General features: G+C 51.1%; 1 protein-coding gene across 15 annotated transcripts in view; it reads left to right on the top strand.

Moving 5' to 3' along the window:
• Positions 1–27,293, top strand: part of CUX1 (cut like homeobox 1) — a 470,808-nt gene that overhangs the window by 423,822 nt on the left and 19,693 nt on the right. For 9 of the 15 annotated variants that reach the window (XM_032255076.1, XM_032255086.1, XM_032255073.1 and 6 more), the window contains 2 exons: positions 3,625–3,889; positions 11,670–21,165. The exons of 3 other annotated variants lie outside the window; for them this stretch is intronic. In XM_032255076.1, coding sequence (XP_032110967.1) covers positions 3,625–3,889; positions 11,670–12,315 — 911 coding nt within the window. In that variant the 3' untranslated portion in view covers positions 12,316–21,165. Of the gene's footprint in view, positions 1–3,624; positions 3,918–3,974; positions 4,068–11,669; positions 21,166–27,293 lie in introns of those variants that run through there. 3 more of the 15 variants (XM_032255075.1, XM_032255082.1, XM_032255081.1) reach the window with 3 other exon arrangements.

The raw sequence follows: 27,293 nt of genomic DNA, 5'->3' as shown, positions 1-27,293 counted from the left end.
GGCAGAGACCAGGAACCAGCTGCTGCAGGTCTGACCATAACAAGCTAGGCCCGGTGGCTCACCCTTGTAATCCCAGCACCTTAGGAGGCCAAGGTGGGTGGGTTACCTGAGGTCAGGAGTTCAAGACCAGCCTGAGCAGCATGGAAAAACCCTGTCTCTATTAAAAATACAAAACTAGCCAAGTAGCTGCCTGTAATCTCAGCTACTTGGAAAGTTGAGGCAGGAAAATCACTTGAACCTGGGAGGCAGAGGTTGCAGTGAGCTGAGATCCTGCCATTACACCCCAGCCTGGGCAACAAGAGCAAAATTCCATCTCAAAAAAAAAGAAGTGGTGCCCACCCTCCCTCATCAGCTAACGCAGAGAATCTTAACTAAGAGTGGGCATCCCAGGAGCTGGGTGCAGTGGCTCATGCCTGTAATCCCAGCACTTTGGGAGGCCGAGGTGGGTGGACCACTTGTGGTCCAGAGTTTGAGACCAGCCTAGGCAACATGGTGAAACCCCGCCTCTACTGAAAAATACAAAAATCAGCCAGGTATCATGGCACACTCGTGTAATCCCAGCTACTGGGGAGACTGAGGCAGGAGAATCACTCAAACCCAGGAGGAGGAGGTTGCAGTCAGCCGAGATCATGCCATTGTACTCCAGCCCGGGCAGCAGAGCAAGACTCCATCTCAAAAAAATAAAAATAAAGATTGGGCATCCCAGGCTCCTGAGGGGCTCTGCCCCACCCCACCCCACCCCACCCAACCACGGCGTCTGAGCCAGGGGTGGGTACGGAACCCAGGGCTGTCGGTTCTTAATTCACCCAGAAATTCCAGCAAAGCATCACCTTTCTCACCCAACCCAGGAAAGGGCTGCAGAAGGACAGAGAGTCTCTGGTGCCTCTTTCAGGAACGCTGTGGGGGTTCCTTTATCATAATAAGAGGCTTCTATTTTCTGAGAACTGCCCTGTTTGCCAGACACTGCACTAAGACTGCTCTCCATCCACACGACTCTGTCCTATGTAAATGTCCTTATCCAGGAAATAAATATGAGACTTGGGGCCTCGTGCAGCCTAGCAGATTTCAATAGCTGCTATCAGTAGGGAGCGGGAATTCAAACTTAGGGCTGGTGGATTTCAAAGCAGGTGATCTTAAACATACATCCGCTGCCTCTCTGCTGTGAGCTGCCCTCCCGGAACCCAGGGCACTGCTGCTGCCCAGTGATAGCCTGCCCAGGTGGTGGCCTCTGCCCCATTCAGGGCCTGCCCTTGGGCGTGTAGTCTAAGGCTCTGAGGTAGCACAGGCAGTGCTGTAAGCTGCAGAGGCCTGGTGCCTCATTGGCCCCCCAAAAGTTTTCAACTTCCTTTCCATTTTTCTTTTTTTTTTTTTAAAGGGACAAGGTCTTGCTATATTGCCCAGGCTGATCTTGAACTCCTGGTCTCAAGCAACCCTCACATCTTGACCTCCCAAAGCACTGGGATTACAGGCATGAGCCACTGCGCCTGGCCCTTTCAACATCTTATTATGGGAAATTCCCAACATAAACAAAAGTAGAGAGAATGCTGTCATGAACCCAATATATCGGTGCGAGTCTCCTGTTAATCCCCCCTCACCCAAGCAGCGTGAAGCTTCCTGCACTCGCCAGGAGGCAGCCCTCAGCTCTCAGAAGGGAGGAGGCCCTGACAGCCCCGCTGCCTGCTGTGTTTCTCACCCTGGCTGGTAGGAAAGGACCTTAGGCCCCCCAGATACATATCCAGAGCTTCCCAAGTCCCCTGTCTTTCCCTCTGCACGGGCTCAGGGCGCCCTCTTGTGTTACAAATGAGTTACTGTTTCTGCACCACCCAGACCTTTCCAAAGGTGCCCAGGTCTCCAAAGCCGCTGTGGTCCCAGGGCCTACTCTTCACTCCTGGGGGTGCTGACCACAAGAGCTGTTCCCTAGACAGGCCTTCTTCAGCCCCCTCGGGGGACCAGGTGCCCAGCCTGTCAGGCACAGCCCGGTAGCCCTTCCTCCCTCCCACGGCGCCTCTGCTCCCACCAGACCTTGGTCAGTCATCCATCCCCTGGGAGGGAGCTGGAGGGAGTCCCCACCGATGGACGATCCAACCCCTTTCTCTAGATCCAGCAGCTTTGACTCCGTTGTTTTGGTTTTCTATGGGGAAGATTTACTTTCTCAATTGCTTCCTAAAGAACTCCGTTGCCTAAGTTGGTTTTTTGTTGTTGTTTTGAGACGGAGTTTCGCTCTTGTTGCCCATGCTGGAGTGCAGTGGTGCGATCTCAGCTCACTGCAGTCTCCACCTCGCAGGCTCAGGCGATTCTCCTGCCGCAGCCTCCCAAGTAGCTGGTATTACAGGCATGCACCACCATACCCAGCTAATTTTTTTGTATTTTTAGTAAAGAGGGTTTCACCATGTTGGCCAGGATGGTCTTGTAATCCGCCCACCTCGGCCTCCCAAAGTGCTGGGATTACAGGTGTGAGCCACTGCACCTGGCCCCTATTTTTTTTTAGAGACAGAGCCTCACTCTGTTGCCAGTGCAGCGGTGCAGCCATAGCGCACTATTGCAGCCTCCACATTCTGGGCTTATTCCAGCCTCCCGCCTCAGCCACCTGAGGAGCTGGGACTACAGGTGCATACCACCACACCTGGCTAATTTTTAAATGTTTTGTCGAGGCAGAGTCTTGCTATGTTCTCCAGACTGGTCTCCAGCTCCTAGGCTCAAGCGATCCTCCCACCTCAGCTTCCCAAAGTGCAGAGATTACAGGCGTGAGCCACCACGCCTGGCAGCGTCCTTCAAGGTACAGTTTAAACGTCATCTCTGGCCGGGCCTGGTGGCTCACGCCTGTAATCCAAGCACTTTGGAGGCCAAGTTGGGCAGATCATCTGAGGTTGGGAGTTCAAGACCAGCCTGACTAACATGGTGAAACCCTGTCTTTTTTTTTTTAAAAAAAAAAAAAAAGTCATCTCTTCTGAGCAATTTCCCCTGCCCCTCCCTAGTCCTGGTGGAGGAACTCCTCGGCATCCTCACGCTCCCTTGCACTTACCCCACCCCACTTTCACTCTGCTGTGAACATCTCTCTGGATACGTCTCTGCATCCCCCACTAAACTGTTAAGTGGTGCAGGGACCGATGAGGACCTCACATTCCGTCACAGCAGGTCCTTGGTGGGCGTATGCTGGTGACAGAATGGCTCTCATCTTCCTGTTGTGTTTTTCGTTTTGTTTGAGACAGAGTCTTGCTCTGACTCTGTCACCCAGGCTGGAGTGCAGTGGCACGATCTCGGCTCATTGCAACCCCCACCCCCTGGGTTCATGCAATTCTCCTTCCTCAGCCCCCCGAGCAGCTGGGATTATAGGCATCCACCACCATGCCCAGCTAATGTTTGTATTTTTAGTAGAGATGGGGTTTCACTATGTTGGCCAGGCTGGTCTTGAACTCCTGACCTCAAGAGATCTGCCCGCCTCGGCCTCCCAAGGTGCTTAGATTACAGGCGTGAGCCACCACGCCCGGCCTCATCTTAGTGTTTTGAGATGCTCTATGCAAACTCCTGCAAGCTGGCTCTATGCTGTCCCACTATCAGGGACCGGGGATTTGGGCTGCTGTCCCAGCTGGGCCTGACCTCAGTCTGCCATCTCTCCCTCCCCAGCCTACATGAAGCGGCGGCACAGCTCAGTCAGTGACACTCAGCCCTGTGAGCCACCCTCCGTGGGCACCGAGTACAGCCAGGGCGCCAGCCCCCAGCCCCAGCACCAGCTGAAGAAACCCCGGGTGGTGCTGGCTCCTGAGGAGAAGGAGGCCCTGAAACGAGCGTATCAACAAAAGCCATACCCGTCACCAAAAACCATCGAAGACCTCGCCACCCAGCTCAACCTGAAAACCAGCACCGTCATCAACTGGTTTCACAACTACAGGTATGCCCGGGTCCCAGGGAGCAACCATGTTATCTTCCAAATTAGTTTGACTAGTTTTGTAGTTAAATAAATTAAGTCATTTAAGACCCAGGGGAAGGGGCCAATCTGTCCTGAGCCGCCGTGGCGCACAGGGGTAATGCTCCAGGGGCTGGGAGCTCAGTAATTGGTCGGTTCATTGGTCCTATAGGTTTGTTTTTTTTCTTTTGAGATGGAGTTTCAATCTTGTTGCCCAGGCTGGAGTGCAATGGCACAATCTCAGCTTACCGCAACTTCTGCCTCCTGGGTTTAAGCGATTCTCCTGCCTCAGCCTCCTAGGTAGCTGGGATTACAGGCTAATTCCTATATTTTTAGTACAGATAGGGTTTCACTGTGTTGGTCAAGCTGGTCTCGAACTCCTGACCTCAGGTGATCCACCCACCTCGGCCTCCCAAAGTGCTGGGATTACAGGCGTGAGCCACAGCACTTGGCAGTTCCTTAGGTTTTATTGGAGGTTTTAACTCCAGAGATGTAAGGCCATGTCCCTTCTAGTCACTGTCACATAGTTAGACAGGTGGTATCTGCCATGACCCAGAAGGAATATCACCTCTCAGTTACATCATTTAATAAGGGAGAAAATAGATATTCATGGTTCAAGAGGAGTGAAACTTCTGTGGTTTAGTGCATATACATATATATATATATATATATATTGTGTGTGTGTGTGTGTGTGCATGTTTTTCGTTTTTTGTTTTTTGTTTTTAGAGACAAGGGCTTGCTCTGTCACAGGCTAGATTGCAGTGGTACGATCATAGCTCACTGCAGCCTCGAACTCCTGGGCTCAGGCAGTCCTCCCACTTCAGCCTACCAAACAGCTGGGACATCAAGGCACCACCATGCCTGCTGAGTTTTTATAGAGACAGGGGTCTCGCTGTGTTGCCCAAGCTGGTCTCAAACTCCTGGCCTCAAGCCATCCTCCTACCTCAGCCTCCCAAAGCCTTGAAATTACAGGCATGAGCCACCGCACCTGGCCTGAACTTTTATTTCTTGGTGATTTTATAATGCTTTCTCTGGGTCTTCTGCCATGTTATCTTCCAAATTAGTTTGATTAGTTTTGTAGTTAAATAAATTAAGTCATTTAAGACCTGTGCTTTTGGGAAAGTTCATGAGTTAATGAAGACAGGTTGAATATCTTCTAGACCTCAGATTCTGAGCTGAATGTTTCACCGAGTTTTATCACTTAATCCTCACAGCGCAGAACTGTACACGAGAAAACATATTCTCTTCATTTTTTGTTTTTTCTTTTTTTGAGAGGCAGTCTCACTCTGTTGCCCAGGCTGGAGCGCAGCCTCCACCTCCCAGGCTCAAGCCATTCTCCTGCCGCAGCCTGTCAGACACAGCCCGGTAGCCCCTCCTCCCTCCCACGGCGCTTATGCTCCCACCAGACCTTGGTCAGTCATCCGTCCCCTGGGAGGGAGCTGGAGGGAGTCCCCACCGATGGACGATCCAACCCCTTTCTCTAGATCCAGCAGCTCTGACTCCGCTGTTTTGGTTTTCTATGGGGAAGATTTACTTTCTCGATTGCTTCCTAAAGAACTCCCTTACCTAAGTTGGTTTTTTGTTGTTGTTGTTTTGAGACAGAGTTTCGCTCTTGTTGCCCATGCTGGAGTGCAGTGGTGCGATCTCCGCTCACTGCAGTCTCCACCTCCCAGGCTCAAGTGATTCTCCTGCCTCAGCCTACCAAGTAGCTGGGATTACAGGCACCTACCACGACACCCGGTATTTTTTAGTGGTGATGGGGTTTCACCATGTTGGCCAGGCTTGGTCTTGAACTCCTGACTTCAGGTGATCCACTCGCCTTGGCCTCCCAAAGTGCTGGGATTACAGGCATGAGCCACCGTGCCTGGCCAGTTCTCTTCATTCTACAGATGAAAAATACAGAACTCAGAGGGGCTAAGGAGGTCAGGACCCAGTGCTGTCTTGGTAGAACAAGGTAGGCTGGGATGAAGTGTTTGGAGTCGATCCAGGAAACCCACTGAAGGTTGCTGAGTTGCTGATCATAGCTATAACCACACTCTCTACTGCTAGAAAGCAAGAATTCCAGGACCCTGATGGAAATCCCTAAGCTAGTGCCTTGCCAATTACCATCTCAATTGCTACTTCCCATTTTCCTTAGGGCACGATAATACTGGGGTAGGTGCGCCTGGTTCAACCAAGGTGACCATATGTAGGTGTAGCTGATGGCAGGAGGGCCCTCCCAGCTGTGCACCTGACACAGTCACGGGCAGCACAATGTCACAGTCAGGCTGGAGGGGAAGCTGTGTCTCTCACGGGGCCCTCCCTCCCCCATAAGGTCCACTGGAATTCCTGAAGGGGCCCAGTAAACCACCCAGGCTCTCAACAAATTGGGACATTTTTAAATATTAGGTGGGAGCCCAAATCACACCTTTATTGCCCATAAAGGCAAAGTCACAAGATGCTGCCCATTATGAGAGCTGAGCGCACCTGCTACATGGACCCTAGACCCAAGCAAAGTTCCCCACGGTGGCAGCCCTGCCCCTGAACAGGCCTCCCTATGTGTGATCCGCCTGTCACGAGGACAAAGTCCAGGCTTAGCCAGGCATGGTAACACATGCCTGTAGCCCCAGCTACTCAGGAGGCTGAGGTGGGAAGATCACTTGAGCCCAGGAGCCGGAGGTTGCAGTGAACTGAGATCACACCAGTGCACTCTAGTCTTGAGTGATAGACCTAGACCCTGTCTCAAAAAAAGAAAGAAAGTCCAGGAGCTGCACAGCCAGTTTCTTCATCCCAAATTTAGAAATCAGATCAAAACAGAGGTAGAGGGAGGCCAGCAGTTAGAACAGTGGAGCTCCCTCTCCTTGGAAGGAAACTTCAACAGTAATGAAGCAGAACAAAGGAGATGAACGGAGACGTGGACAGGGGTTTCCTGGAGCTTCTCCTCGCCAGTGCCATGTCATCCCACTTCCACTCTCTTTCTTTCTTTTTTTTTTTTCTTTTTGAGTTGGAGTCTCCCTTTGTCACCCAGGCTGGAGTTCAGTGGCGCCATCTCAGCTCACTGCAACCTCCGCCTCCCAGGTTCAAGCAATTCTCCTGCCTCAGCCTCCCAAGTAGCTGGGACTACAGGCACCTGCCACCACACCTGGCTAATTATTTGTATTTTTAGTAGAGACTGGGTTTCACCATGTTGGCCAGGCTGGTCTTGAACTCCTGACCTCAGGTGATCCACTCGCCTCGGCCTCCCAAAGTGCTGGGATTACAGGCGTGGGCCACTACACCTAGCCACCATTTCCACTTTCTAGCCACAAAGGTGCGTGCACTTTGAAGTATCCTGCAAGTCACGTCCATCTGAGTCATGTGTAATAACTCTCTAATACAGATGCACGCAAAGCCCTAGGTTACTCTCTGGGCATAGATGCTAGCAATTATACAGACAGCTCCAAAACCATGTTCCCTGGCCCTGCTGGGGCCACACTTGTTTCCCAAGTCCCCCAACAGGCCTTAGGTGCGGGGCAGCCACTGCCTCCTGGCCAGGGCACACCCCCTCGGGTTTCTCCGTTTGCTGCTCGTCTTGCTGGTCTTCTGACAACCAGTCCATACCCATCACACTGTGGTCTGGATCACTGTGGAGATGCCTCTTTTGTGCATTTTAGCACCAGCAGATTCAATGGTATACCTGTGGCAAAGACAGAGAAGTGGAGAGAAGAAGAATACCAGTAGGACCTCAAAACTTAGTACATAAAATTTAGTAATTACAGGTCTGGGCCGGGTGCGGTGACTCTAGCCCGCAATCCCAGCACTTTGGGAGGCCCGAGGTAGGTGGATCACTTGAGGCCAGGAGTTCAAGACCAGCCTGGCCCATGTTGTGAAACCTCGTTTCTACTAAAAATACAAAAATTAGCCATGCGTGGTGGCGCGTTACCTGTAATCCCAGCTGCTCAGGAGGCTGAGGCACAAGAATCGCTTGAACTTGTGAGGCGGAGATCGCAGTGAGCCAGGATCACACCGCTGCACTCCAGTCTGGGTGACACAGCAAGACTCTGCCTCAAAAAAATCAATGATTCCCCGGGTCTGGAGCTAGTGTAGACAATTAACAAATGAATTCCTTTCAAAAATAACTTCTCCACAAAGCAGGCTGGGCTGAATCAAATACAGGATCCAAGAGATGAGTTTTAGCTACAAAGATCTGGAAAAAATCATGGAAGAGGTCTGAGATGCGCAGGGTCTTAAAAGGTGGGTTGGAGTAGAGAAGAATTTTATAAGCAACAAACCAGGTGGAAGTAGAAATGAGGGGCCGGGCACAGTGGCTCGTGCCTGGAACCCGTACACATTGGGAGGTGGAGGCAAGAGGATGGCTTAAGGCCAGGAGTTCAAGTCCAACCTAGGCAACACAGTGAGCCCCGTCTCCACAAAAAAAATAAAGTAAAATAATAAAAATAAATGAAGAAGTAGTGAGCATCAGAACTGGCATGAAGTCACTTGTCTAAGATCACCCAGCAGGGCCAGGCATGGTGGCTCACACCTGTAATCCCAGCACTTTGGGAGGCCGAGGTGGGTGGATCACCTGAGATCAAGACTTCGAGACTCACCTGGCCAACATGGAGAAACCCCGTCTCTACTAAAAATACAAAAATTAGCCGGGTGTGGTGGCGCAGGCCTGTAGTCCCAGCTACTCCAGAGGCTGAGGCAGGAGAACCACTTGAACCCGGGAGGTGGAGGCTGCAGTGAGCGGAGATCGCACCATTGCACTCCAGGCTGGGCAACAGAGCGAAACTCCGTCTCAAAAAATAAGACCACCCACCTAGCAGGCCGGGGGCAGAGCAGAGATGCAAACTGACAGTTTTCTCTAAGGTTTTGGTTATTTCACTAAACGCTTCGTACAGATCAACCTGCCATCATCCCCGCCACAGCCTCCCACACACTGGATGTGTTAAATCCCTAACCAAGAATGTAGTTTTTTACATTTTTTTCTCGGGAGTTAAACAGGAAAAGTTGATTTTCTTTCCTCCTGCCCCAGTGGAACCCTCAGGGAATAACACTTGGTGTCAATTTTTGCCCCCTCAAAAAAAACAAAGCTTTATTTCCTCTTATCCTTTCCCTTTAAGGGAATTAGGAATATCTCAGGCTAAAGGGAAACAGAAGTATCTCAGGCTAGGCTGGGCACAGCCTGTAATTCCAGCACTTGGGAAGGCCGAGACGGGCGGATCACCTGAGGTCAGGAGTTCAAGACCAGCCTGGCCAACATGGTGAAACCCCGTCTCTACTAAAATACAAAAAATTAGACAGGTGTGGTGGTGCATGCCTGTAGTCCCAGCTATTCAGGAGGCTGAAGCAGGAGAATCATTTGAACTCAGGAGGTGGAGGTTGCAGTGAGCTGAGATCATGCTACTCCACTCCAGCCTGGGCAACAGAGTGAGGCTCTGTCTCAAAAAAAAAAAAAAAAAAAGAAAGACAGAAAACCGAAGTTTTCTTGTTTCTCACAGAATGTCCAAGGTGCACAGTTAGTAAGCAGCAAAGCCAGGTAGCCAACCCAGGTGTGCCTGCTTCCAAAAAGCCTATACTCTTGTTTTGGGTCTAGCTTCCCACCTCCCCCACCAAAGTGCGTGGGATGGAGGGTTTCGCCCCAACTAGCAGTCTCTCTGCCAAGGAGCTTGAACGCACAGCACCCAGGAACCTATTCACCGGAGCCACCATTTCCCCAGCTCCCTAAGTAGCCCCTGGGAAGGGGGAAAGACTTAGACACCTCAGAACCTCTCGGGGGCTTCTCGGAACTTTTCCTTTCTGAACCAGAGCTCAGAAACCTTTCAGGACAAGGTTCCACACTCACTGCACACAGGAACCAAATAACTACATAGCAGATTCACAATCCCTTGCACGCCGCCAGAGTCCAATACCCTGGGCTAAGCTACAGTGGAATCCTCCCCAGGGGAGACCCCACAGCCAGCACAGGACCCAGCACAGAGTAGGCACCCAGAAAACGTTTTTGGTGTTTTTTTTTTCCCTTGAGACGGGGTCTCGCTCTGTCACCCAGGCTGGAGTACAGTGCCACAGTCTCAGTTCACTGTAACCTCTGCCTCCCAGGTTCAAGCGATTCTCCTGCCTCAGCCTCCTGAGTTTCTGGGATTCCAGGTACTCGCCACCATGCCCGGCTAATTTTTGTTACTGTTAGTAGAGACAGGATTTCACCATGTTGGCCAGGCTGGTCTCAAATGCCGGGTATCAAGCAGTCTGCCCTCCTCAGCCTCCCAAAGTGCTGGCATTACAGGTGGGAGCCACCACACCCAGCCTCAGAAAGCCTTATTGGCTGGGCTTGGTGGCTTATACCTGTAATAGCAATACTTTGGGAGGCCAAGGCAGGAGGATCGCTTCAGCTCAGGAGGTCGAGGTTGCAGTAAACTATGATTGTGCCCCTGCACTCCAGCCTGAGCAAAATCATGAGACCCTCTCTCTACAAAATTTTAAAAATTAGCCAGGCGTGGTGGCACACACCTGTGGTCCTAGCTACTCAGGAGGCTGAGGCAGGAGGATCACCTGAACCCAGGAAGTGGAGGCTACAGACAGCTATGATAACACCACTGCATTTCAGCCTGAGTGACAGAGCAAGACACTGCCTTTAAGTAAAATAAGGAAAAGAGAAAAGGAAAAAATACAGAATTTGGTGGAATTCCACCCTACCCTGGACCACAAGCCCCCAACCAACCTGACGTTCTGTGGCTCAGAAATTAAAACTGTCACTTTGTCCAATAATTGGTTCTCTCTCCTGAAGTGCTGATGAGGATCCAGCAGTTAGGAAGCAGTTTCATTGATGAATTCAGCCAGCCTCCATTGCTGCATGCCAGGCACCAGTGCCAGGCCTGAGTGTGCAAAGAATGAATGGGACCTTGCCTTTCTCCGTCTAGTTGGAGAGGGTGGGGTGGGATGGAGGAAGTGGCATTCAGTAAGAGCCCTGGCCGGAAGTGGTGGCTCATGCCTGTAATCCCAGCACTTGAGGAGGCCCAGGCAGGAAGATTGCTTGAGCCCAGGAGCTCCAGACTAGCCTGGGCAAAAAATCTCTACACAAAATGTAAACATTAGCAAGCACAGTGACACACTTTTGGTCCTAGCAGCTACTCGGGAGGCTGAGATGGGAGGATCGTGAGCCCAGTAGTTGGAGGCTACGGTGAGCTGTGACGGCACCACTGCCCTCCAGCCTGGGTGACAGAGCCAGGCCTTGTTTCAAAAAGGTTTTTGAAAAATAAGTGGCCAGGTGCAGTGGCTCACACCTGTAATCCCAGCACGTTAGGAGGCTGAGGAGGGAGGATCACCTGAGGTCAGGAGTTTGAGACCAGCCTGACCAACGTGGCGAAACCTCATCTCTACTAAAAGTGCAAAAATTAGCTGAATGTGGTGGTGCGCGCCTGTCATCCCAGCTACTCAGGAGGCTGAGGCAGGAGAATCGCTTGAACCTGGGAGAGGGAGGTTGCAGTGAGCCGAGATCACGCCACCGCACTCCACCTGGGCAACGGGAGCGAAATTCTGTCTTAAGTGAATGCCCGTGGCGCTTTGTCGCAGGGGAAAAGAGGCGAGTGGTGTCCCACCCCGGGGATGGCTCACTCAGAGGCTCAGCCTGGGGGCTCCTGGCACAGCCCGGGGGCAGCAGTGACTCCGGAGAGTGGTGGCCCGGCGGCCCAAGGGTCGCTGTAGAGGCAGGAGGGGCCCCCAGGCTGGAGGGAGCGGGAGCACGGGAGAGGGGGGTCTGGTCGGGGCGGCGCCCCCGCTTCACGGCCCCGCCGCTTGTGTCTCGTAGGTCTCGGATCCGCAGAGAACTGTTCATTGAGGAAATTCAGGCCGGAAGCCAGGGCCAGGCGGGCGCCAGCGACTCCCCCTCGGCCCGCAGCGGCCGGGCGGCGCCCAGCTCGGAGGGCGACAGCTGCGACGGCGTGGAGGCCGCCGAGGGCCCGGGCAGCGCCGACGCGGAGGAGCCCAAGTCTCAGGGAGAGGCCGAGCGGGAGGAGGCGCCGCGGCCCGCGGAGCAGACGGAGCCGCCGCCCTCGGGGACCCCGGGCCCGGACGACGCCCGCGACGACGACCACGAGGGAGGCCCCGCGGACGGCCCGGGGCCCCTGCCCAGCCCCGCCACCGCCACTGCCACCGCCGCCGCCGCGCCCGCGGCCCCCGAGGACGCCGCTACCTCAGCCGCCGCCCCGCCCGGCGAGGGCCCCGCGGCCCCGAGCTCCGCGCCGCCGCCCGGCAGCAGCAGCAGCGGCAGCGGCAGCAGCGCCCCCCGCAGGCCCAGCTCGCTGCAGAGCCTCTTCGGCCTCCCCGAGGCCGCGGGCGCCCGGGACTCGCGCGACAACCCCCTGCGCAAGAAGAAGGCCGCGAACTTGAACAGCATCATCCACCGCCTGGAGAAGGCCGCCAGCCGGGAGGAACCTATCGAATGGGAGTTCTGAGGGGCCGCGGCCCCGGGGCGGGCAGCTGGGCCGGGCCGCGAAGGCCTGGACGGGCCTGACGGGGCCCGCGCCGCGGACACCGTGACCTGGGCTCGACCCGCGGTCCGCGCCGACCCCGGGGCCGGACGTGAGCCCGCGCGCGGCCCAGACCCACCCCGCGGTCCGCGGCCTGCACCAACCCCGAGGCCCAGATCCAAGCCCAAGGCCTGGGCAGACCCCGCGGCCTCCACGACCCCACGGCCCAGACCCAGCCCGCGGCCTGGACCGCGTCGCGCACTTACCGCCCTGCGGGCCACAGGGCAAAATCGCCATAGGCCAAGGTGCATATAGAAAACAAAGGAGCATTAAGCCCAATCTATGTCGTGTTTTCAAGGAAGAAAACAGAAATGTGTGGTCGAGCTTTTTTGTACCCTGAAGTGTTTTTTTTATTGCCCTAAGTGATTTCCACAGGTTCTGGAATAACTCTTACAGCTTTGCCTTGTGTCCTCCTGTTCCGTGTGGGCTTTAAAAAAAAAAAAATCAAACCCACATATTAAAAGGGGGCTTTTTATCTGCCATCTAATGGCTTCAGAGCGATAATACACTATTATCTTCTTAAACCAGGAAAAAAAAAGGGGGGGGAGGGATTTTTCAGAAAAATTAAAAAAGAAAGTTTTTGTAGCTGTTCAGTTGCCACTAAGAGATTGCACAGTCAAAACGACTCTAAACACACTAGTTTGGATTCCTAAATATTTTCAAGAAAAGAAATCTTCTCGTTTGAAACTTTGAATTAAAATAAAACACATTTACTCCACATATTTTTTAACAAAAAGAAGACGTCACATCAGGAAACTCTGATTTTGTGGTAGCTGACATAGTGTTTTCTTGTACGTGAATAGAATCCTGACATGTAGTGCACATCAATGTATAGCTTTAACTGACCCTGGGTTTTGCAGACCAGGGTTTGTTTAATACACTCCATTCTAGGCCAAATCAGGACAGAAAAAAAAAAAAAAAGAAGAAGAAAAGATCCGAATCTAGGTATTTTATAATCTGCTTTTTAACCTCTAACCGCAGAGCACGCTGATCAGACCTCATATCTTGGAGGTTTAGGAGACAAGTTAGAACTGTAGCATGTACCTGTTAATTTTGTTTAATTTATGGTGTCTCAGTCTGTCTGTGCGTCTGCACGTGTGCGAACATTGAAAGAAAGAAGGAGAGGGTAGTTCAGGCCGGCGCAGCAGGCAGTCCCAAGGCCAGACAGGCAGGCCGGTCCCCACGTAGATAGCAGTCTGAGGATCTGTCTCTGGCACAAAAGGCACCTCACCTCACACCACTCTCCTGGGCACCTGATGAACTGAGCCCTCCCGGGGGAAGACACTCCCCAGGCCTGGGCAGGGCTTGCACTCGCACTGTCTCTCTTTCCCTTTTTCTTCCCACCACAAGCACTGATGACCCTGTTGAACTCGTGGGAAACTTCCTTTCTCTGCGGGAGAGAGAACGTGGCAGTCTGGGCTCCCCATTCCCATCCCTGTAGAAATGGCCCAAATTCACACCAAAACGTGGATGCTCAACTTCCAGACCAACCATTTGCCCTGCATTCATTTCGTCTCTTAGAAGGTTCTTTTATGCACAGTTTTAGGGCAGTCTAAGTACACATCGAAAGTCTAACTTGTCTCTGACTCCTCCCTTGTCTATGTGTATATGCGTGAGAATAGAGGCGGATGAGAGTGTGTGTGCGTGTGCGTGTGTGCAATTTTATACGTCTGTGTATTTTCTTAAGTACCTGTGCACACGTAGAGTGCATTACTGCCACCTTTTTCAATAAGCTGTTTTATCAGTTATGGCTTCTACAAGTTTGCTAATTTAGACTCCTTTATTGCCATATCTTTAAACTAACAATAGATGATTTCGGTATATATATATATATTTTTTTTTTGCTTATTTATAGGTGCTGTATTTTATTATCTGATTGTTAGGAAGGGATGAAAGGGGCAAATATTCTTTAGAGGGATAGACTGCCGGCAGTATTGGGTATAATTTACAAGATGTAGTTGTCATACTGTATATTACTGATTGAAAACTTTTTGACCGTATGTGTATCATTGAAACCTTTGTCTTAGGTCAACATCTTTGGATGACATTTTAATGGTGCATTCATTATTTCTTAAGTTTAATTAATATTACTTTTTTTTTTTTTTTGATTTGGGGGGTGGGAGGGAGTTATAATTTTAAAGGTATGCTCTGGCTGTTCCACCTCCGTGTGCTTGTTAATTACCTTGTAGGACTTTGACTGTAAGATGTGAAACCACGTTTCTTGCATGATGTTTTAGAGATTATTTCATTTAGAGTCTTTTTAACCTGCAGCTGCAGCACTTAGTTCACGTTTTCACAAGTTTTTGAGAGTCACTACACTAAAGACAATGCCTTTTCATGAATAAGAAGTTTTCAGAAGGCTCTAGGGGGCTGGGAGGCAGGCCATTTGTTTGTCTTTTGATGGGGGTATCATTTCTGAACTTGAAATCTGGTTCAGGAAGAAGAGAATTCAAAATTGGAGGAGCCTAAGGGGACACGGGTCAACATCTGGCTCAATTCAAGTGCATTGAGAGGAGAGAGCTCACACCAGTGACCCTCGGGACAGTGAGTAGTGGAGCCCTGGCCACTGTGGTGTCTCCACAGAAACCTCAAGGGAGTTTTGTCATCGTGGGTGATGAATCTCTAAATATCATCTAATTTTCATAAGAATGAAAAGCAAGAAGTTAACAGGAAATAGTAGGCTAGGGCTTAGTTTTAAAGGCATGACTGTTATTTATTAGAGGTGTTAAATCTGAGGAAATTGACAAATGTATAGATCTGTCCATTCTAGTGGCCAAACAGTAGCAGTCTAAAACGCCGTCATTTTGGCCCTCCCAAGCAATTTAGTCACATTTGTTGTCTTCTCTTCTTTATTTTTCTCTTTTTAATTCTTAACTAGGTTACTGTTGGTTCCCATTCTGTCTTTTTTTTTTTTTTTTTTTTTTTTTGCCAGACTTACATCTGGGTGCCGGATACAATCCGTTGGTTACATTTTGCTTGCAGTTTTGTGTATTTTTTTCCTCTATTATTTATTTTTAAAAACAAACATGGAGATCCCAACCTTACGATCTTTGATGTTAAGCTATCGCTGTCTGTAATACTTCTAAGAGCTGCCACTAAAATAATACAGCAATCTGTGGCCAGGGGAGCAGCGCCTTCCTCCTGGTTGGGCCCCTTAGTTGGAGTCTAAGGGTTAATCTCTCATCTTGCTAAGCAGTATTCAAGTGCCTTGAACAGTGTCCCCTCGTTGTGGCTCTGCTTCAGCAGGCTGGCGTTCCAAGCAGTGGCCCCGGCAGGCAGCCGACCCCCTTCCTCTTCACGCTCTATGAGTTTAAAAAGCTGATTTGTACCTCTCCCCTGGGGGAAACGGTTCCATATAAAACACTAACACTTAATTACAAGCTCCATTATGCCATTTTAAATGGATTCTTTTTGTTAATTGGAGGCAGTGTTCATAACTTAAGGCTTTTGCCATTAACTTAGCTGGCTAAACGGAGGCTCGGCATAAAATCAGTGTTTGCGTTTAGCCTCTTGACCCAGGGTTCCCGCCCAAGCTCCCTTATGGTACCCAAGATGGCAGGTGTGTGGGTTCTGTCCTAGACCTGTGCCCAACTCACTTCCACCCTAGAGGAGTCTTCTCTCCTCCTCCCCCACCCCCCAGCCCCCAGGGAGCCTCCTCTTGAATTTCTGTATCTGTGAAGACCTCTGTGGTTTCTGCCCACCAGACATCTCTTTAGAAAGGATTATCAGAGCCATGGAGCTCCGCTCAGCTAGATTCTTCTAGACGATCTTAGGAGGCATCTTGGCATGAGGCAGCTTCTAAGCGTCTCCTGGGGCAGGATCGGGGCAGACAGCCCAGGGATGCGTGCTTGGGAGAACTCAGAAATGCCAGGATTGTGGCTTATAGGCACCCACCATCAAACCATGCTACTTTGTCTATGCAAGTAATTGAGGTGAAAGATACCAGCTGACGGCCTCCTTGGGGCAGATCCCTTGTACCTCCAAAGTACAAATGCTTCCCTGCTCAGTTTTCTTCCTGTCAGCATCTTCGTTTTCTTCCCATTGAACAACCATCCTGTCTGATGTGGAACGTTCAGGTTTGCTGGTTGGTGGTGCCGGCCCAGAGGGCATCAGAGCTCTGGGTTAAATGTTCCTTTCTGGCCACTGCCCAAGCCCAGGTGGCCAGCTCCCATACCCCATCTCTCTCCTTGGCCAGGGCCAGCATCAGGCATGCAGCTCACTGCCAGCTTATTCAGGCTGTACTGTAATTTGGAGGGAGCGCTGTGGGCCTTGGTTGACTACTTTAAGATCATGCCACAGCCAGGCCCTAAAAAAGAGGGGAACCAGAGTCCCCAGGTGAGCTCTGTCACGGGCAGGTGCCTTCCCAACTAAGGTCGGACCGGACGGCTTTGCCCCTGCACGCATGTCCTTTGATACAGGGGTGATCAGTGAACTCCGTTGACATTCTATGCAATGTTTTTCATTTCTCTGATTTTAGCAAAGTAAATCTCACTGAAAAATAGAGCCGGGGAACAGACGCGCGTCCTTCTGGGAGTCGCACAAAGAAAAGCAGAGATAGTGACTTACAGGATTTTGAACGAAGGAACGACAGCCTTTGCCTTAAATGCACTATGACAGGCGCATCTTGGCAGGCCAGTAAAAACAAAAGTCCGTAGATCTTACTCATCCCAACCTGTACCAGGAGAAATGGAGCAACACGGGGCTCGCGCGGTGAGCATGCTGGGCTGGGCTGCTGGCTGCGGTACTTTAGGCTGGAGGTTTGGCTCCTGTGCTGCCCGGGGGGCCCTGTCCCTCCCCGGATGTCCTCCCTCTTCACACTCCTCACTGTCCCTTCTACCTCACTAACCTGTGTTCTCCATCTGATATCACCCAGAACCACGTCCCGCAGAACTGTGAGGCACGTGGGCTGCAGGGGGCGGAAAAAGCTACCAATGGGGCCGAAACGAGCATCCCTCTGCCGGTGGGCCGGCTTTGTGTGTCTCTTTGTGAGCGCAACAGACAGACAGCTGTGCTCTGCAAGGCGCATGGATTTCTCTCTTGATTTCCACCTGTTCCCAAAGCTCCGACACCTGTTTCTTTTGCAGGCAGGGCATGGTCTCGGGCCTCCAAGGGTCTTGTCTTTGGTCCACCTGTTCTTTCTGCCCACTCCTGTTCAGCTGTTCAGATCCATCATGGCCATTTTCCTTGCCCCAGGCTGCCCCAGCGTGGCCACTTGAGGACATGTCCCAAGATTCCCAGCTGGCTTCGGGGAGTACTGTAGCTCTTAGACGTCTGTTGTCTCTGGCATGGTCTCAGCGTCACTGCGAACGCTCCTTTGCAAACAGCAAACATCTCAAAGGAGGAAAAGGATAGATGGCTTCCTCCAGCATTGCATCGCCCTCTTATCTCAAAAGAATAGGCCAGTTCCCATCCAGCACCGAAGAAAACCAGCTCCTGGGCCGCTGGTTGGATGTGGGTCTGTCCAGTCTGGGGGCCAAAGTGTTCCCCTGCTGGAGAGAATTTGCCAGGAAGCCCTAGGGATTGGGACAGCATCCTGTGCGTGGGCAGGGACCAGCCAAAGTTCACATTTAGAAACCCCCCTCCACCCCCAGGGCTTCTGTGGTTTCACCTGGGCGTCGATGACATTAGGGACACCTTTGTGATCACAGGGGTAGGGCTTATGCCCTGAGTGGCAAGGTGGTGACCTGGGGCCAGTGTGACATGGTTGGATCTCAGCGTGTACTGAATGCCAGTCTGGCCAGCACACTCAAACGCTAAGGGAATGGTTCAGTCTGACGATTTTATTTCTATTTCTATCAGGTTTTGACTTTTTGTAGATGAAAACTACAAGGGAAAAGAGAAAGCAAGTACCCAATAAAGTCTAGAAAGATCCAGTCCAGGAAACCCTTAGAGATGGGCTGTAGTTAAGTCCACAACCCCTAGGCTTAATCCTGACAGAAGAGTGGGCGTGGGTAGCAGAACGTAAACTGAGCCCCGGCCCTGCTTCCAGCCCCCAAGCCCAGCCTTCCCCATCCCAGAGGCCCCAGCAGCCTGTGCACCTCACCACCCGCCCGGGTCAAGGGAGTAGAAGGAAATGCAATTTCCTCCTGTCTCCCCAACTTCCAAAAATGGCCCCCTCCTCCCCAGGCCTCTCCCACCACCACCTCCCCTCCAAAGATAACCGTGTCCACGCCATCCGTGGCATCATCTCGAGTTTTCATTTTTGGATGAAGTGACATTTAGCTTTAACGAGACATTTCCAAAGCGCCTAGACTCCTCCAAAATGCTAACTTTAAAAGTTGGGCATTGTAGGCGAAAAATCCTGAAGAAAAAAAAAAAAAAAAAAAAAAAAAGGCTGAAAGAGAGAAAGACATTTGGCCATGTATAAATGTGCACTTCCCCATCCCCCCCACCGTTCTTAAGATGCCTTTGAGTTGCTTTTCATGAATCCTTTGAGTTTACCCAATAATGTTAAGAAAGCATTAGTCTGTGTTACTGTAATTTCTGTAGTGTTTAGGCTTTAATTTCTACCACAAAAATATGCTATATGCTATGTATCAAGCTTTCTGTAATCAGAAAGGAAAGGTGCCTTATATCCCAATGTCACGGCTACATCCCTATGGAAATTAATCAGAAGCACAGTGTGTACGGAAGCATTGGGACTTCTGCTGGTGAAACAAGACACCGTTCAGCAAGACACATTGAAGTGGCACGGAGCTGCTTTCGTTTGATAATTCCTTCCCCCCCCTTTTTTTTTGTAGTTTGCTTTAAACAGAAAGCACTTAAATAGATGACTATGTGTAAAAGCTCTGTGCAATTGAAATCATTTTTCTTTTTTTAAAAAAAAAAATAACGTATTGCACACCAAATGAACTCAAAGTAAGCTTTAGACCAGGACGATTCAGGTTATGAATGGGTTTGTTCACTGTAGTTCCGTTTGTTCATAAACCGAAGGGAAAACAGGCCTCCCCCACCCCTTCCAGTCTCCCAGTCTGCCTCTTGGTGACCGCTGAGCTGGGTGTGCAGGGCCCACAGGCTCTGGCCAGAGCCGCTGGCCTGGCGAGGCAGGATGGTGCGTGTCGGTGATTCAGAAGCTGAGAGCCCTCCCAGTGTCTGAGGCCACAGCCGTCCCTTCCAGCACTTAACCTTGTCTTGTTGAAATGGACTGACTGCTACTGACCTGCCGGCGTGCGTGAGGGTGTTTATAAAAGGATGTTTCCTTGAGAAAAAAAAATTATTTCTATCCTCTTCTATTTATTATTAGGTTAACCATTTAAGTACTTATCAGGAGTGTATTGTTATTTTGTGTTTTGTTGTCATAAATGCTTTTTGCTGTCACTCTAGTGGTTACTGTCCTCTGCCTCCCTCTCCTCCCCCATCCCCCCCAGAGAACCAAGGCATCTGAGGGGCAGACTGGGGGACAGAGGGGGTTTCCCCAGCAAAATCAAACACCTGTCTCCAGAGTAGCCGCTCAAAAACTGGCGGTCTCTATGTGTGTAACTTTTTAAACAGAGAGTATACGAACAAAAATCCACCAACATGTAAAGGGAGTGCTGAGTTGACGGATACTCGCTTGAGGAGCTTCAGAGGAGTCTTAGAAAAACCAAGTTCAGTTCCCCAAAGCCTCCTAGAGCCTCTGGTAAGACTTCTGGGTTCATGAAGTTTCGGCCAGCCCAGTGCAGAGAGGGCGCAGTGGCCCGGTCAAGACGATCACTTCCGAGCGAGAGAGTGATTTCTGGCAAGGCCCGCCCGGGCTGGCGTGTTTTGGTTGGGTTTTGTTGTTGTTGCTGTTTTCTTGCATACAAAGTTGGTCAAAACCATCTCTCAAAGCAACAGTGTTTCGTGGTACCAGCACGGGCAGAGGGCCCCTTTCCCCTATAGGTGGTTCAATGTGGAGGAAGGTTGGGTGTGGAGATTGCTTGCAGTGGCTCCAAGCAGGACACCCAGTTGCTCGCCAATGGGGTGTGAAGGTGAGACGGCCTGCCTGGAGCCCACGGGCCCAGCAGAAGGAACCTTCCCCCAGGCCAAGGCAAGGGCACTGCTTACCTGCAAGGGAGGCTGGGCGGGGCACCTCTTTCCAGGCCATCACCTCCCCTTCTCCAAAATCGCCGGGGGGTCCTGATTTTGTTCTCTCTTTGAAAGAAACCCTCTACCGAAACAAAGGTCTCATCTCCCCAAAAAGCTTTTTTTTTTTTTTTTTTTTTTTTTTTCATTTTTCTCTAATTACTCTATGCATTTCTCTCTCTGAAGCCATCTTCTGCCTCTTCCCTTGAGAAAACGGGCGTCTCACGTCCCCACCCCCGATCTGAGACCTCTTGGGGGTAAAAAATGCCATGCATTTTGGAGACGTGAGAATTCACCCCAATTTCTTACAGCATTGGCAATAGCTTGTTATAAAAGTGGAGGGAAGAAGAAGGTGGTTTACCCCACATCCCTTTCCACTGAATGAGAGGACCTAGTTCTTTGCGTTTGTGCAATAACCCTTTGCTGCTTGCCTTGAGGGCGGGCAGCACCACGCTTCTGTCCAGACTACTATCAGCACAAGACGCACTCGCAGGGTGGCGGAATCTTCCAGAAAACTCTTTATAAGCTCAGCTCCCCCGCCCCACCCCCGCCCCACCCCCGCCCCGTGTTTCCTCACGTCTTACATTTTAGCAGTATTTGATATTTTCCGTAACGCACCAAGTCTTGGAGCTTTCTCAGGCTTCTTTGTTCATCCTCACAATCACAGATTTTTTTTCCTCGAATCCTCACAGAGACCCAATTGACCAAAAAAAGGAAAAAAGAGAAAAAAAAGGCTTCTTTTTTTTTGTTTGTTTTTGTACAAATCGCTTTGAGATGCCTCTGTTGTGTTGCTGTGTGACTTCTCTCTGATAACATTTTCTTTTTCGATATTTGTTTTTCTACATTAAGAGTCAAAGTTGAACTGGCTGGCGCGGGGGTGGGGGAGGCACCCGTCGGCCCCTTGGTGTTGTCCCTCTGTCTTTGGTTAGCCATACAATGTTTGTTCTCAGCACTGTACAACGGTCCCTATATAATACGGAGAAGCAATATCACTGTATGAAACTCACACCATGTATTATTATTCACTAGCACCCTAGGTGTGATAATTGAAGTAAATATCTTTTATACAAACACAAGAACGCGTGGGTTGTTTTTATTTAAAGTGCTCTGGCCTGAGGACAAGCAGCAAACACTGTCATTCTGGGTCCAAAGGGCACCCCGAGAATCGCCGTTCCCGAGGTCACCCTCCCTGCACATCTATCCGTGCATCCTTTGGCCTGTGGCTTCCGGGCACACACAGAAAGCCGCGTGGCTCTGGGATGCATGGGGATCTCGGGCACCGATCTCCTGGGGTCTGCATTTGCTCACAGGAAGGGCTCCGCCGGGGCCTGCGTTCCTACTTGCTGTTCTCACCAGCTCTGTCTGACTACCCTTGACCTAAGCCCTTACCCTCCCTGGCGTCCGCTTCCCCGTCTGTGAAATGGAGGCACCACGGCCGGTCACACAGGCTTGCTGTGGGGAACCAGGAATGGTGGCCAGCACTGGTGCGGCACTGGGCTGGTGGTGGCAGCCCCAATCGACGGCACTGGGCTGACCAGGAGTGCAGCCAGGCACCTCTGCCGGGTGGCCCACAGCGGGTCTGTGGCCTGGCCTCAGCCTTCTGTGTGGGGCTCTCACTGTGCCCCTGACTCCTGAAGGGCACCAGCTAATGCTTGCGAGTGGGCAGGAAGAGGCGATTGAGACAGAGGCTTGCGGGTCTCTGGAACGCTGGGGCCGCTGAGAAGGGTCTCTTTCTAGACGGCGCTCAGGCTGGACGTTGAGGGGAGAGCCCTGCAGAGGTGGCTGGTAGGCTTCTCCATGAAGTTGTGACTCAGAGGCTGTTGCTCGTCTTGAGACCCACTGGGTTGGGAAAGAACCGTCCTCCATGCGGTGTGTGTCTCGTGGAAGTGGCTGACTTGGTCGCGTATTAATTTGGAGATTTCAGATTGTGAAACGCACACATGTGATACAGAAGCGAAAGCCTCTCTCTGAATTAAACTGGATTCAATCCTCCCTCCAGTGGGAGAACCCAGAGCATGGGATGGAGACACCTCCCAGTGCCAGGTGCCCTCGGCAGCCCCGCGTCACATGCAGCCACTCAGGGCCAGGGGTGCCTCGAGAGTTGCCCCAAATGCCGGCCCCCTTAGACAGGAGGGAACTGCATAAAACCCTAAGAGCTGGCCAGTCATGGTGGCTCACACCGGTAATCCCAGAACTTTGGGAGGCCGAGGTGGGAGGCTGAGACAGGCAGATCACTTGAGGTCAGGAGTTCAAGACCAGGCTGACCAACATGGTGAAACCCAGTCTCTACTAAAAATACAAAAATTAGCCAGGCATGGTGGCATGCACCTGTAATCCCAGCTAGTCAGGACGCTGAGGGAGGAGAATCACTTGAACCCGGGAAGCGGAGGCTGCAGTGAGCCGAAATTGTGCCACTGCACTCCAGCCTAGGAAATAGGGCAAAACTCAGTCTCAAGGAAAAAAAACAAAACCTAAGAGCACTGCCAGTTTGGTGTTTGACAGGCTTAAGTCTAACATGGTTAGTTTTTCTGTTTGCTAGTTTAGGTATGCCCCCACGTATTTAAAGATCTGCTAACTATACACTGCCACGTGTGTACCTATGCAACAATCTTGCATGTTCTTCACATGTACCCCCAAACCTAAAATGCAATAAAAAAAATTTTAAAAAAAAGATCTGCTAACTAAATTAAAATGAGAAATATTAAAAAAAAAAAAAGGAAGAAAAAAGGAAAGAAAGAAAAGAAAGGGGAAGGAAGGAAGGAGAAGGAAGGAAGGAAGGGAAAGAGAAAGAAAGAAAGAGATAGGGAGGGAAGGAGGGAGGGAGGGACAGCTGTGCACAGTGGCTCATTTCTGTCATTCCAAGCCTAGCACTTTGGGAGGTCAAGGCAAGAGGATTGCTTGAGCCCAGGAGTTTGAGACCAGCCTGGGCAACATAGTGAGACCCCATCTCTACAAAAAATACAAAGTTAGCTGGGTGTGGTGGCGTGCACCTGTAGTCCCGGCTACTCTGGAGGATGAGGACCGCTTGTGCCTAGGAGTTCAAGGCTGCAGTGAGCTTTGATGGCACCACTGCACTCCAGCCTGGGCAACAGAGCAAAACCCTGAATCTAAAAAGTAAATAAATTAATAATTTTAAAAAAAAAAAAACAACACTTAGCTCAAACTCTTTTTCATCAGAAAGTCTCCCCAGGGGCCTTTTTTTTTTTTTTTTTTTGAGATGGTGTCTCAGGCTATCGCCCAGGCTGGAGTGCAGTGGCTCGATCTCGGCTCACTACAACCTCCTCCTCCCAGGCTTAAGCAACCCTCCTACCTCAGCCTCCCAAGTAACTGGGACCACACGTGCACCACCATGCCTGGCTAACTTTTTGTAGAGACCGGGTTTCACCATGTTGCCTAGGCTGGTCTTGAACTCCTGAGCCCAGGAGATCCGCCCACCTGGTCCTCCCAGAGTACTGGGATTATAGGAGAGAGCCACTGTGCCTGGCCTCCCCACGTGCTTCTAAAGTGAGAGTTAATTAAACAAAACTGCAGTTGCACCTGGGTTTTCAGCACCAGCTGCGGAGGCAGAAAAAGAGTGAGATTTCATGCTCTGATTGCAATTGAGCGATGCCCCCATTCCAATCAAATGGCTCGGCCTTGGTCTTCCTCCCTTCCCTGCAGTTACATGGGTCTGAACAGAACTGTGCTCTTTGCTGTTGTTTTGTTTGAGACAGAGTCTCTCTGTTTCCTTGGCTGGAGTGCAGTGGCGCGATCTCGGCTCACTGCAACCTGCGTCTCCTGAGTTCAAGCAGTTCTCCTGCCTCAGCTTCCCGAGTAACTGGGATCAGAGGCACGTGCCATGACACCTGGCTAATTTTTTGTATTTTTTTTTTTATTACTGCATTTTAGGTTTGGGCTCCATGAGAAGAATGTGTAAGATGGTTGCATAGGTACACACATGGCAGTGTGATTTTCTGCCTTCCTCCCCATCACCTATATCTGGCATTTCCCCCCATGCTATCTCTCCCCAACTCCCCACCCCCCACTGTCTCTCCCCTATTTCCCCCCGACAGACCCCAGTGTGTGATGCTCCCCTCCCTGTGTCCATGTGTTCTCATTGTTCAACACCTGCCTAAGAGTGAGAACATGCAGTGTTTGACTTTCTGTTCTTGTGTCAGTTTGCTGAGAATGATGGTTTCCAGGTTCATCCATGCCCCTACAAATAATTTTTTGTATTTTCCGTAGAGATGGGGTTTTACTGTGTTGGCCAGCCTGGTCCCGAACTCCTGACCTCAAGTGATCTGCCCACCTTGGCCTCCCAAAGTGCTGGGATTACAGGTGTGAGCCACTGCGCCTGGCTCCTTATTTGTTTTTCTTTCATTTTGTTTTGTTTTTGAGATGGAGTCTGGCCCCGTCATCCAGGCTGGAGTGCAATGGCACGATCTCAGCTCGCTGCAACCTCTGCCTCCTGGGTTCAGGCGATTCTCCTGCGTTGGCCTCCCAAGTAGCTGGGATTATAGGTGCCCGCCACCACACCTGGCTAATTGGTTTTATTATTATTATTTAGTAGAGACGGGATTTTACCACGTTGGCCGGCCACGTCGGGAACTCCTGACCTCCAGTGATCCACCTGCCTCAGCCTCCCAAAGTGCTTGGGTTTCAGGCATGAGCCACAGCGCCCGGCCAGGTTTCTTATTTGATGCTCTGAGAATACACAGTCGCGAATAGACAGGGGCACGATGTGGTGATGAGATTTATCTGAGCACTTGAATTGTCCACAGTGGTCCTGTGCACTTCTGTTTAAATGCCCCTCCGAGTGGCTGCCTGGGGGTGTGTTATTCCTCTCCACGGTCCTAGCATGCCAACTTTGGGGACACGCAGCTTACTGGTGTCTACCCAGCCCATCACTGGTTCCTGTGAGGTGGCAGAGGCCTGGGCCTCCATGCACGGACCCATCCAGGGAACTGGGAGAGCTCCACAGAGCTGCTGTGATGTTGCCAGGCTCCCTCTTCTCATGGGAGGGACAGACAGGAGACGTAATAGATACATGAATTAGATAGCTGCTTCGAAGGTGATCAGTGTTAACGGGAGAAAAATAAGGAGGATGGGAAGAGCAAGTGAACAGGGGTAAAGGTTTTTGTTTTGTTTTTGGTTTTTTGGAGACGGAGACCGCTCCGTTACCCAGGCTGAAGTACAATAATGGTGCGATCTCAGCTCACTGCAACCTCCACCTCCCAGGTGCAAGTGATTCTCCTGCCTCAGCCTCCCAAATAGCTGGGATTACAGGTGCACATGCTACCACGCCCTGGTAATTTTTGTTATTTTTAGTCTCCAAAGGCACCACAGATACACACCTGGTGCCTAGACCAGAGACAGCAAGAGGTCAGACACACGAATGTCCGTGGGAAAGAATTGTCTCCAAGGTTCCTCAGGGCAACCCATGTAAGAAACAGACTGTGTGGCCAGGCGCGGTGGCTCACGCCCGTAATCCCAACACTTTGGGAGGCCAAAGCGGGTGAATCGCCTGAGGTCAGGAGTTCAAGAGCAGGCTGGCCAACATGGTGAAACCCCATCTCTACTAATATACAAAAAAAATTAGCCTGGCATGGTGGCAGGTGCCTGTAATCTCAGCTACCTGGGAGATTGCGGCAAGAAAATCACTTGAACCCCGAAAGCAGAGTTTGCAGTGAGCAGAGATCAAGCCATTGTACCCCAGCCTGGGCAACAAGAGTGAAAATCCATCCCCCCACCTAAAAAAAAAAGAAATAGACTGCGTACTTTACCGAGGAGGCTACTGTTTGCAACCACTGCACCCTACAAGGTCACTTTCTTTTTTTGACAGACAGGGTCTCATTCTGTTGCCCAGGCGGGAGGGCAGTGGCACAATCATGGCTCACTGCAGCCTTGAGCTCCTGGGCTCAAGCGATCCATCTGCTTCAGCCTCCCAAGCAGCAGGGACAGACGTGCCCCACCACATGTGGCTAATATTTTTATTTTTTGTAGAGACGGTCTGGCTATGTTGCCCGGGCTGGTCTCAAACTACTGGACTCAAGCAATCTTCCTGCCTCAGCCTCCCAAAGTGCTGGGATTACAAGCATAAGCCACTGCACCCAGCCAACGTTTTAAAAGGCTCTCTCTGGCTGCTGCTTTGTGACCAGGTCATAGGTGGTAGAGAGAGACTGATGAGGAGGCTGATGCCATCATCGCAGTGAGAGGTGGTCATGACTTGGACCAGGTGGCAGCAGTGGTAAAAGGGGACTGGATTCTGGAGATACTTTGAAGGTAGAGCCAAAAATGAGACTTAAGGCGGGCACGGTGGCTCACGCCTGTAATCCCAGCACTTTGGGAGGGTGGATCACTTCAAGCCAGGAGTTTGAGACCAGCCTGACCAACATGGTGAAACCCCGCCTCTACTAAAAATATAAAAATTAGCCAGGCTTGGTGGCTTATGCCTGTAATCCCAGCTACTTTTGAGGCTGAGGCAGGAGAATCGCTTGAACCCAAGAGGTGGAGGTTGCAGTGAGCTAAGATCACATCACCGCACTCCAGCCTGCGCGACAGAGTGAGACTCTGTCTCAAAAAAAAAAAAGGAGAGACTTAAGACAGATTCAGTATCTGTAGTGATAGAGAGGAGTGAGGCTACCTCCTGGGGTTTGGTCTGAGCCACCGAGGGTCACAGAGAGCTGGATCAGGCCAGGAAGAGGGTCTCTGCCTAGCCCTGCGGACGTCACCTCCCGAGGCTGGGCTACAGGGGCTCCACACTTGGGCTTGGGGAATGCAGACTTGGGGAGGAAAGGACCAGGCTGAAATTCAGACCTGCTGAGGTTGAAATACCAGCAGAAGTTCAAGGAGAAGATAAATCCAGGGAGAGGTGTGGACTG

Source organism: Sapajus apella, unplaced genomic scaffold, assembly GCF_009761245.1.
Source record: "Sapajus apella isolate SASKATOON/1434 unplaced genomic scaffold, GSC_monkey_1.0 scaffold88, whole genome shotgun sequence".
In the NCBI taxonomy this organism is placed as follows: domain Eukaryota; kingdom Metazoa; phylum Chordata; class Mammalia; order Primates; family Cebidae; genus Sapajus; species Sapajus apella.
Note: the sequence above shows the minus strand (reverse complement) of the source record. Positions and strands in the feature narration are given on the sequence as shown.